This window comes from Anas platyrhynchos, chromosome 6, assembly GCF_047663525.1.
Source record: "Anas platyrhynchos isolate ZD024472 breed Pekin duck chromosome 6, IASCAAS_PekinDuck_T2T, whole genome shotgun sequence".
NCBI classification, from domain to species: domain Eukaryota; kingdom Metazoa; phylum Chordata; class Aves; order Anseriformes; family Anatidae; genus Anas; species Anas platyrhynchos.
In genome coordinates this window covers 22,440,271-22,452,730 of record NC_092592.1, presented here as the reverse complement: position 1 = coordinate 22,452,730, position 12,460 = coordinate 22,440,271, and the positions used below count along the sequence as shown (strand labels likewise).

Here is a 12,460-nt window from a genome sequence, read left to right as displayed (position 1 = left end):
ACAACTATTCATCATTTGTTTGTATTTCTGCTTCCACTCAAGCACAGTGCAGAGTGATACTTCTTTAGGAAGCAAATCACCATGCTTTGAGTCTATTGTGATTACACTGAGAAGACATGGTATGTGTACAGGGATTCCAAAGTGTAAAGCACTGACAGACAAACGCTCAGCTTTCAGACACATGTTCTATGCAAAGAGTCCTTACCTTTGCGGAGCCAAGTGTCTGATTGTTTATATATGCTGACACAATACAGCTCTTCTTTGCTTCCTTAGCAACTGTCACTGTGAGGTGATGCCACTGGCCAGCAACCAGCAGCTTGCCACAGCCAAACTGGACTTGCCCTGGAAATAGGGAAGGATTTAGGACCTCACCCTCGGGTTCCATGATATCTGTAACAACAAAAACAGGGGACAGTCAACAGTACTTACTGCCACACAGAACAGGCAGGAACTAGCTGATTCCTCAAGTCCAGTCCCCACAGCTTTGCACAACCATATAACTGATGTTCAAAAGTTTTCCTAGAATGTCTATGAGTTTTATCATATATCGCAGACTACAAGATAATTCTCAATGCCTACAGCAAACTTAAAACTGAAATATGACCATGAATAACAAATGCAAAAGGAGTTCAAAAGAAAACCAAAGAGACAGAAAGCATCATTAATGTTTGAGGTATTTATAAAAAGATAAAACTTGTTAATGAAAAAAATCCAGATAATCACAGGACACAAAACTGCAGCTTGATTGAGAAAAGCCTCACCGAGTGGCTGGAATTCCACTTCCTCTGTGGAAATGACCAAGGAATGGTCCTGAGGAGAGAAGCTTATTGAAAAACAAACAAATTCTTGCTCTGTTCTTGCCATGTGCCTTACGACAGTGAGGAAACGGACTGGGTGGCTGTTGTGTACTACACCAAACTTGCTAACCAGAAACCAGCAGGAGAAAGTCAGACCACTGGAGGGAGGGAACATTCTAGTGCCTGTAGGCGGGAGACAAAAGGCAATTAGCAAAGTGGTTTCTCTATGCAGATATTAACAAACTGCTTGCTGCTTCATTTGTAGCCCAAATCATGTAAGAACCAACATTAGAATCTGAGGTTTAATTTCTCATTGTTTTTCTAGATTTTACTGTTTATCTTCAATGTTATAGAGACTGCATGTGTGCACATAAGTGACCTGTAATTGACTGATGAGAAATGATTGCTAGATCTCTGTTTCACAGAGCTCATCACTTGGGTAGCAGTGAGCTAGAAACAAGTTTTATGGAATCCACAAAATTCAGGAGGCAAAAGGTACAGTATGAATAACCATTTTCCAGTATACCAAATAGCGGATTTTCATCTATAGGAGAATCCCATTTAACATTAAGTGACACAGTTTCTATTCCTTCCGTGGGAGACTACCCTAAAATCTGGTGGTTCTTACTTGTTAAGACTGTTTTCTTAGTACTTTGTGTTGCTAATGTTAATGTATCACATGATTAAGTGGCACCTGATGCTGCATTTTGGTGAAATGATTTGTAAAGCTCAGAGCTGGACTAGGACACAGACAGAAGCGTATTGAAGCACACACAGTTTAGTTGCTGTCATTTCTAACAAACAAATGCCTTTAACAGGCCTGAAAACAAAACAAAACAAACAAACAAACAAAAAAACCACAAACAGTACATTGAGAAAGCTCTATGTTAGTCAGAAAGTTCTTACCCATGCCAATTCCACCTGAAATAGATTGCTCTGCTCCTGGGCCCATGACAGTGGCCAAAGTAGGGATGTACAAACACCTACAAAAGCAAGGAAGTACCCATTCATCAGAAACTTAAATTCATCCCTGAATGTCACCAGTGACTTAATACTGCAGAGTCAAGGTAGCAAGGAAGAGTCTCTGCTATCAGCAATAAGGCAATGTCTCCAGGCCAGAAAAGCTGGCAACATTACTTCAAGGAAGGCAGCTATATGACACTAAGAAGGACTAAGATGAGAGCTATGTCCAGAATAAGGTCCAGAAGACTGCACAGCAACTAAGGAAGAAAGCAATAGTAGTAGTACCCATATCCTTCCATGGACATGTCAAATTCCACAAACGATGGAGCCAAAGAAGTGCTGCAGAGCTGGAAGTTTCGTGGTGATGTCATGGAGATGAGACTCATTGCAGTCTGGAGTGCCAATGCAGACCCCTTAGACAGCCAAGGGCTGACAGGCACAACTGTCTGAAGAGCAGTTTTATTGTCCACTGCGATACCCTCTGAACCTACAAGATCAACATAGTGCAAAAACAGATCAGTGTCTGCACTACTTTTTTTTCTTATTATTATAAAAAAATAAAAATCACAGGTTTCACCCTTATTCAATTCATCACTGCTAAGATCTAGTGTTGCATGAGGCGTTGGCTCTTCAACTAATACACCCTCAGTAACCTGCAGAAATCCTCAGAAATACACAAAAGTATTGCACTGAAGGAATCTCAGAATGTTAGGCTAGCAAGAAAGATGAGTTTACAGAAGAGAGAGCCATATTTTCTCTCCACACCTCTTCAGGCAGCTCCAAACTTCACTTCTAGTAAAAGAGGTTCTTAAGTCCCTGGTTTTGTTTTTCTCATACACAGACTATTCCATAGTGCAATAAAGTAATGGCTACTACCAACACATGGGAGGAGATCTGAAGAATGACTGAAAATAATTCAAGGCCCAAATCTGCACCATGCTGTATCAGGTGTCCCAAGCATGCGAATGCTGTAGGTGCAAAATACTACTACAGTAGCCTTTCACCTGCAAAATATGTTAGAACAGAGAATGGACTGAGATGGAAAATGGCCCATAGCAAGCAGAATGCTAGGATATCCTAGGGATTACAAAAAGCAGTTGTCTTTTTCACATTTTTAACTATTTCCAGCTATGCCTGGCTTGGAGCAACTCACTTCAACCAGCAATTTCCTGCCATTACAGAGATCTGTAATCCAACCGCAGTATCAGTAATAGGCTGTTCACTGAGTGCTCACCTTCATTCAAAGCTGCTTTACATGAATTACTCTCTTCACTTTGAAGTACTTCAGTCCTGTTTGTGCTGGGCCTGGAAGGTATTGATGAAGGCCCTCCCAACCAAAGAAATTGCCTGGAAAAACAAAGCAATAAAAAAGAAAATATAATAAATACAGATACTAAGGAGTCACAGCAACCATGCAAATACAATTCAGACCCTGGGAGATGAACTTTATTATTGGAAACCAAATTTTAAAGACACCTGAAATAAAGCAGAATGAATGCTTTCCATTGCATCATCACAAATTGACATCTTGCTTTAATGTCTTCCCCTTTCAAGGCTTCTTATAGAAAAATTAAAAAAAAAAAAAGTTTTATTTTTTCAGCAATACTTTTGTATTACTACCATTCTTCCAGGGGAAAACAAAACAAAACAAAACCCTATGGATTCTTTAAAAAATGAATTCATTCCATTTTTTTTATTAAGATAAATCCACTGCATATCCAAACTTCATCTGCACTTCTATCTTTACTAGGTATACTTTATGCCGAGCATCTCTGAACATTAAAGGAGAAAGCACATCTTCAAAGTAGAAACAAGACCATACTTTATTTCTGTATCTGTCATTATTGATCTGAGCTAAGAGACAGTCACTTCAACTCGTCAGGAAACAGTTTCTCCATATGAATATATGGGTATATGAATATATATTTCTCCAGGGAAGAATAATCCTGAATCACCCTAGTGTTTTGCAGTTACTTAGTTACCATTCATAAATGGTTTTACAACCCTTGCAGAGATGATTCAGGAGACTACAGACTTATACCATTTTCAGTAATTCATTTAAGCATATAACCTGTGACTAACAAATCAGAAATATTAAATGAATCTTGAAACTAAAAGTCTTGCTGAATAAGGGCACTACATGAAGTGTCCATTTAAACACAGACTTTACAAAAATTTGCACCACTAAGAGAAATTTGTTCCATTAAATCTAATCTGATACCTTAACACATCTGGCTCAATAGATTGTGAGGCAAGCTTCTCAAAAACTCTCGTGAGGGGCAGGTGCAGTGGATGGCTCTCATTGCGGAAGGCATCCTGACAGGAAGCTATGATAGTGCTCAGCAAGCCAGAACCACACATCACCTGGCGACTCTTCTCTGACTTCACCAGGGACTGGATATGACCAGCCACAGCACACTGGATTTCCTGAGAAAGCTGAAAGACAAGGAACTGAGGTTAGTGACCTGGAACTAAAACTGTACATTGTGATTGCATTTGTTTTTGCAGTCACTGAGTCTCTGGGTACAAAAATCTGGCCCCAAAAGATGCCTCTAAGGCAAAAGGCTCAAGTGCAACTGTATGGCTATTCTATAAAACCGTGCACCCGAATGCTCTGGGTATATCCACAGGTGAGTAACTGCTCAGCTACCCACAGCTGAGCTTTCTGGAAACACCACTATGGTAGTGAGGGATGTCATGCAAAAGAGGGAAACACCTCCAAGGGCAGGTTGTTAGGCATAATTTTCAAGACCAACACAGTTACTCAGAATGTATTTAACATGGGGAGTCATGCTGACATATTCTGCTCTTCTGCACTGTTGTAAAAGCACTGTTGTTTAAACAAAACAGCATGTAGTAAAGTCCTGAAACACAAACACTTTGTCTACATGTTTTGCTGAATTGATGTTTTACTTCACTATTGCTTCTTAATGGTCTTATGGACTTAAATAATTTTTAAAGAAATCAAGAAATCTTTAAGATTTCTAAGTGTTTGGTTTTTTTGTTTTGTTTTGGTTTGGTTTTTGTTTTAGATTTTAAAGAAACCTTTAAGAATTTCTGAATTCTCACTATCTTTAGAACAATTTGTTTCCACTTACGAAAAAAGCCCACTCTGCTGACAAGACTAGGTTGCTCTCAAAAGTAACTACGCAATTTATTTAAACAAATCTTTCAATTATTCCCCATCCTCAAGAGCCCTTTGGCTTTCTCACACTCTTCAAGGAAATATCTATACACATTTTTAAAGAAAAACAGGTGGTGACAGACACAGATTGTGACATTTGGATTCAATTTTATGACACAAAAGAGAAGCTACTTCACTGGATTCTGCACACGCTAGTTTATTAAGTGTAAAGAGCAATTCAGCTCTTTTGCATGTAGACCAAAATTTTGGAGAGCTCAAAACCAGTACAGGACAAATTCAAAGCTGAAAAACAATTTCTTTTAAAAAGTGCTCAACAACCTAAAGCATCAAGTGCAACACTTGGACGATAGTAGCACATCATGTGTAAGATATATTGGTTTTGTAAACACAACTACTGGTTTTGATACCTGAGGAGAGAGTTCTTCAGATAGTCTTTTCTCCTGTCTCAGACTGTTCATTTCCAGTGACATAAGTTTCAATGTGCATCTAATTACATGCAGATATCCTCCACCAGACTAAACCAACATCATTCTTCTTCTAAGGGGAGGAACTTATTTCTACTGTGTATCAAAGCCTCAGTAACTTTTTGGAACTTCAAACTATTATTTACAGTATTTTTAACTGGATGAAGGAAAGTGTCTGCATATATAAAGCCATGAGAAAAGAAAAAAGTAAAAAAAAAAAAAAAAGAATAGTACAAGTCTTGATTAAGTGAAAGTACTGGTTTACTCCAAAATAAATCCAATAAAACCATAATGGCATACAAAAAAATTGATTGTTTTCATTAGCTTAGCAGCTTTGTCAATACCACTATTGCCTTGTTTTGAATAAAATGCGCTGTTTTCATGGATCTTAGTTCCAGTAAAATGAGATATCAGTGGAGCTACTAATGGTGGCCAGGAAATCAGGCTATGTATTTCTAGGTGCATGGATTGATTTTCCTAACACATACCACTTGCACCAGGTGAATCAGGATATTGAAGGTGCAATCAGAATGCAGTTGGGCTCACAGCTCTGCCTCAGATTTGAGTCTAAAGGGTAAAATGTCACCTAGCAATTTGCCTAGTCTGCTTAAGTAGTTCCCAGATTCTTGCTCCTAAGAGTCCATAGTTGGAAAACTAGGTAGTTGAATTCAATTCATTGTTACTCCTCTTCAGAGTGACCATGTGATGTGCAAGATGACTAAGAACTTTGAACCTTCAGTGTGTGTGTGTGTGGGGGGGGGGGGGGTTAGCTTCCAAAGGATTTTCAATTTTCTTAGGATTAAGAATGATACATCAATAATTGAGTGCACAATTGGAAATGACGACACTTTTCAACCTTGGAGCACCTTTCACTTGAAAAGCTATCAGCCTTTCAAATAAAATTAGAATTAAGTTCTAACAATACAGTTTTAATTTTACTAGACATCAAAAGTAGATTTTTCAAGAAGTTCAAAGTGTCTCAGGGCTTCAAATTATGCTTTTAAAATTAAAAGGTAGACAACCATGAGTTTAAAACCCATTGGCAATAAAGACATTTGGTCTACTTCCAAAAATCAGTTGTGTGTTTTTCCCTTTAAAATGTTATCAAAAATAAATCATTCCAAAATTCACCATAGTTAAAATGATCTTCAGTACAGTTAGTCAGGAATACTGGGCTGAGTTTGTATGTCTTCAATCAAAGGTATGCTACCAAGATTTTAGGATAACTTCAGAGACACTGACTGCTTTTTAAGGAGAAAGTGCATAGCAAGAGAAATGGTACAAATAAAATGGCAGGCTGTAGGACTGGAAGCACAGTAGGAAAATTGCTCAGTTACCAAGCTTCAGAAGCTGTTCTGTCAAGGAACAAGCAAATTTCTTACTGAAAGACCAAAAATAACCTTGAAAAAGAACATGTAGACAGGCTATACATTTAAAAAATAATAATAATAAAAAAGAAAGCTGTGCTGTAATCAGAATAGGCTAATAAAAGAAAAGAATCCTCAAGGGGACAATGAAGCAATGCTTGCAGAAAAGTGCTCAGGGGAAAGAGCTGACCTTCAGCTGCCAACCCTGGCTAGAGAACATGCTGCCAGGGTGTTTGTGTTCCCCTCCTCCTAGCAGGGTTCTGGTCAGTTCTCCCTTTCTCTCAAAGCCTTGGCAATGAAACCCAGAAGGGAATGAAGTTCTAGCCAAAAACTTGAGCAACTTCCCTGTGCAGCTAACTCACTGCAGTAGTTCAGTGTGGTATTAACATTTACATTAGCAGTAGTATCACTAATAGGTGTCTAAAGGCTGACAAATCTCAGTCACACAGGCTTCTACAGGCCATATCTAACAGTGTCAGAGACCTGTTAGGGTTAGAATGAATTTACATTTTTAGGAAGCGTAAATATTTGGAAAGTTTTATGTTCTTTACATCTCCAATAAGAACAACTTGCTTTGGTTAACTTTAAGACACGGAGAAAGGGATAAAAGACTTCTTTCTAATAAAGTTGCTAAGTCCTTATTGAAATGTTTCAGATTTACAACAGTGAATATGACAACAGTTCATCACAGAAGAGACGTGGATAAATAGAGGACAAATCCAGCTGTGGCAGAAAGAATATTTTTTAGCAAGAGTGTAGTGTATAAATAATTTGCATAGTGAATGATGTGATAGTGTTTTTTTGTTTTTGTTTTTTGGTCTGCATTCACAAGAATACCCAAGAAACAAGCCAGAAAGATGGTGCAGAACTGAATCATGCTTTGATTCTCTTGTACAAAGTTCTTGCCTTTCTCCTCCCAGCCTTGTGAGATCTAGGAGCTCTCCTTATCTGACACTGAAAACAGAAAATATCTGGCATAACACTTGGAAATCTTAAAGTCATGTTTCCAAAATGCTGGACAATGAGTCCAAGGGGAACTTTTAAGGTAGAATAAACTATGAGTGTTCTGAGCCAGAGTTAAAGTAGATGTTAACCTGACTGGCTTGTACTTAGCATTATCACAGGTTTTGAAAACTATCATTCACCAGTGAACAGGAAACACAAAAAGGAAAATCTGCCTTGTACATATTGTTAAACTGTACGTAGTTAGATGGGAACTGCCTTAGATGTACTCACCCTATCCATGAACATGAGCAATAACGTCTTAACACTGACTACTGACTCAAAGACTGTCTCTTGGGGGTTTTAAGGCTTTTAAGCAAGTGTTCATACCTATATGACATTCAAATCATTTTTGAACATATCTAGGAAAGTCAGCAATATGCAACCACAAATCTGTTCTCAGCTCATACTTGTCACTCTGGACAGTCAGAAAAAAAATGGTTGAACTACAAGACCATCTGTTTTGCTGTCTACTACTGCTTTTTCTATACCTACATGCTCAGCGTTGCTTCAGCCCATTACTGTTTAGGGCTGACAAAGGTCACCAAGCAGCAGCAACTTTGGCAGGAAATGGATATTATTTCTGAGGGTCAGAGTAAAAGTACATTAATTTTATTGAGTTCCATTAATGTTTCTCTAAAGGCTGTGCTTTCTCATTGCCATTTCTGTGAAAACAAAAGATTTGCACGTGATTTGCACATTCTGAGGATTTTTTTTCCAGATTAATTCAAAATATATGAGCCTAAAGATCAATTATAGCTCTAAAACAAGTTGAAAGAGATGAGCTACTAACTGTTCATCACCATTGCTCCTAAAAAAGAAATATGCTATTTGACTCAGTCCTAACCTCAGAGCAAGAAACTCCTTTGGATTTTTAATTTAAAATTGAATGAAAATCTTCAGCAAGAAAGCTCTATCGAGAAAGAAATTACTTCATCTCTCCTAATTGTCATATTGCAGCACTAAAATAAAAAATAGCACTGTTTGGTATAGAGGGAAATTCAAAGGGTATTTCCTTCTTTTACTAAGTCACTTAGTTCCACCTGTTGCATCAGTTCTTGCCTGACTTGCATTTTCCAAGGAATTTGTTTCACAAGGGTTTGTGCAGTAGCACACATTACAAGGAAAGGTATTTAAGTCCAGCCTTTTGTGTCACTACCTGGTAGCATGAATGAGCTGCCCAAACTGTGAGACAAAAAGTTCCAATCATTCTCTCGCCTGCCTTTAAACAGGATTACCATGAAAATCTCATTTCCTCTATCCTTTTTGTGGCTTATTTGATGAAAAAAATCTTCAGGACGTGTTAAATTCCTACTCCAAGTCTAAGGACCCAAAGTAACAGTAGTCCCAACGTACCCAATGCAATCCTATTCAGAACATCAATACTAAACACACAATATCAACAATAATTTCTTGTTGGCTAAGAAAAAAATAAGCAAGAAATGAAGGAAAAAGATGGATGCAATTAAATGCACGACTAAAGTGCCTCAAATTTGTGCTCCAGTCCTTCAAATTTTTAAGAACACTGCCATCTACTGAGGATCTGACAGACTCTCAGACAGCTCAGCCATGAGCCAACTCAGATTCACATTCTTGAGGGCACTCTCTCTCATCCAATTAACTATTCTACTTGTTTATCAGGAATTAATTACTGTAATTATCAAAATTTCAATAGCTGCTGCCTTGAGTTGGGATATACTGGCACTTGCATTCCCATCTTCCATAACTCCAGATGAACAATCTGTTTTTTTTCAATCCCTCTGTATGTACTTTAACCATATTTGAGTACTTAAGACAAGATAACAGATGCAATGTAGGCAGTTTACTTGTTCAGAGGGGGTGTGTGTACTGGAGGCCAGACAAAGCAAAACAGAGTCTAAATTAATTGTAAGCTTATGGACTGTTAGACCTAAAAAGCCAGATTGTTCTGGTTGCTAGATCAATTGGCAATATTTTAACAATTTTCAGAACTAGTTCTGTTAATTCTTTGTCATTATTTATCTGAATTTATAACAGAAATCAAAGCCCAACTCATCCAAGTTTGCAAACAAAAGCCACACACACAAGACACAGGTAGGAAACACTGATTGTTTTGAACCAAATTCACAAGGACCCCCTCTCAGACTCACCTGAGAGTGTCCCTCTTTGTACAGCTTTGGCAGCAGCCTCACCATAACACAGACAGCACCTGGATGTACAATAACAGTGTCTCTCATTTCCCACCTGCAGGAAAAAAGATGTATAAGGCTTATAATTATCGTTAATAGCAGCAAGGAGGTTATAACTAATGTTCCAGCAGAGTACAGTATTAAACCTGCCTAGCTGTAACCAGGCTTGGCATTTGAAAATGGAGAAAATTGGAAAATGTCTCCACAAAAAGTACAGATGACCTGGAGCAGATGGGAGCCTCCTGGGAGTAATAACAATGGGATATAACCTGATCATGATCTCATCCTGCAGGTTGAAAGGAACCTGCAGGTTGAAAGACGTGCAGCAGCCTCTTTAAATAAACTTTACCTTTGAAGGTACCTGAAGTACAGAGAACAGACAACCAGAGGTCTCCCTGAGGCATCAGCCCAAAGGTACCATGTATTTTTTATTTCCAAGCAGTTTGTAACTTTGGTCAGACAGTAACTTCAGGGCTTTCAAACCAAAACAGCAAGATGAGAAGACGAGACAGCCTTGATGCAATCAGCATGCCACCCTTTCCTTCTAACACCAGAATCTACTTAAACAAGTAAAAGAAAGTTATGTATCTGTGCTTCCCCACCAGTTTTCATTTTCACCATGCATCACTTTTGCACACTCAGGCACAGGAAAGAACTGGGGAATCAAATTTACCACAGAGAAAACTTGCTTATGCCATGATGCAGGCTAGAGGTCAGATGTACCGCTAAGACAAAGGCACTTCATAGCAGTAACTCTACTCCAGGCACTGCATGTTCATCAGCATGTTCACAGAATCAGCATTTCTGGGTGCACCTCTGAACCGGAGCTGTGATGTTTCTGACAGTACACATCTATCCCAAAAATACTTCATGAAGAAAGCCCAAGCAACATGTAACATCCATAGTTAGACAGAAAAAAAAAAAAAAAAAAAAAGCAAAATATGCTTTACAATCTGTATAAATCGAAAGATGCAAGTAAAAGGGGGAGCATAAAAAAAAATGTACAAGGGACTTGAAGGAGGATAAAATGCTGTAATTAACGCTTGTTAGCCATGACCAAAAAAGGCTTATCTAACACACCAGAGCAGCAAGTAATGTGTAGCACACTGCCACGCAGTGACAAATAATTCTTACTGCACCCTCAAGGAATATGCTAAATAACGCTTTCAAAGCAGTTGCTCATTTGCTGCATTTTCTGTGTAATCGATCAAAATCAGATCTGGTATAAAAACCTAAGAAAACAGTGACTCCAGTGTCCCTGACCAGCATCACACTGCTCCCCTATCAGCACCAGACTCTCACTGCCTTCAAGAATACCAGATAAATATATCCTATCAGTCTTATCTCTATCCCTCTCTCTGTTTTTTCAAGAGGCCTTCATTTTCTGTCTTGTCTTAACAGAAAAGTTGCCTCCATACACCACCTCCTCACCCTTGCAAACATCCCAGCTTCAGGGCTATCCAGTCAGCCCCGTGATACCACTCCCCTTACCCCATCACTATCACTGTGTGGATCGCAAATGCACTCTGCACTGACTGTTACTTAACAGCAAGACAAGAAAGAGGGTCTGGGGACAAAATGAGATGCCACAAAGAACCTGAAGATCTATTAGCATAATCTGTGCAATGGCAGCTGCAGCAGCCATTCTGCTGGGGTGGGCACGAAGAGGGGCTTTCCTCCCAAAGAGAGAGCACCCTCTCTAACACAGCTTGCAGCAAGCCATCTCAAATCCCCAGCAGCAAAAGGAAAAATAGGAGGTGGTTCAAATGGTAACACAAGAGCAGGAACACAGAAGGCCATTTTTCAGACAGGAATTAAAGGGTAAATTCCCCTGTTACCCAGCAGCTTTCAGCATCATTCCCACAGGACAGTGTAAGAGGCTAGAATATTACTCAGTTAAAATGTTGATATTTCCGTGGCTGAGTCACAGGCTCTTAGAACTACCAGATCACCTCCTTTCTCCCTCTTCAGGGGATGTTAAATCCATGTCACAGGACAAAGAATCACAGGCCACCTACAGCCACCTACACTGGCTGCACTCAAGTTCCTCCTTTCAAAATGCGTAGCTCCATGCTGAAGCCTTTTTCAGGAGGAAGTGAGAGTGTGGAGTAGAGCTAGGAGGAAGCTGCATAAGGGGAACCACAGGCTTGAAGGAATGCTGGGAACTTGATTTCTTAGTTTTATTTTCAGCAAATTTACTACTGGAAAAGGATACAGATTGTATGTCATGAAAATTGACAGCTTGCTAGAATACATTCTGCTGTTTGCATACACTGATGACTGAGGAATAGTCTAAAGCAAGGGCTGAAGAAATCTCCCAGTCGTAAGCACTGCACTCAACCTTTTTAGCTGTAACTTCAACTAGAAACATTTTTGAGAAAAAGACTGGGAGATCCAAGATAAAGCTGCAGACACAGGAAGGGGCAGATCTCACAAATTATGAAATGTAAATAACTTAGCACTGATTCACAGATGACAGCTACATTGATCTTTGGTGTAGTCTTTCCTTCCTGCCATACTCCACTATATCTGGCATGCAGCATGACTGTTCCTT

General features: G+C 39.0%; 1 protein-coding gene across 7 annotated transcripts in view; it reads right to left on the bottom strand.

Moving 5' to 3' along the window:
- The window catches only part of WDFY4 (WDFY family member 4), a 175,037-nt gene that overhangs the window by 94,240 nt on the left and 68,337 nt on the right, over positions 1 to 12,460 (bottom strand). For all 7 annotated transcript variants that reach the window (XR_005266603.2, XR_005266604.2, XM_072039558.1 and 4 more), the window contains 7 exons: positions 9,868 to 9,961; positions 3,982 to 4,196; positions 2,995 to 3,107; positions 2,046 to 2,247; positions 1,704 to 1,780; positions 762 to 980; positions 206 to 390 (listed from right to left, as the gene is read on the bottom strand). Coding sequence is in view for 5 of the 7 variants with exons in the window: in XM_072039558.1 (XP_071895659.1) it covers positions 206 to 390; positions 762 to 980; positions 1,704 to 1,780; positions 2,046 to 2,247; positions 2,995 to 3,107; positions 3,982 to 4,196; positions 9,868 to 9,961 (1,105 nt within the window). In the remaining 2 variants the exon portion in view is untranslated. The remainder of the gene's footprint in view (positions 1 to 205; positions 391 to 761; positions 981 to 1,703; positions 1,781 to 2,045; positions 2,248 to 2,994; positions 3,108 to 3,981; positions 4,197 to 9,867; positions 9,962 to 12,460) is intronic.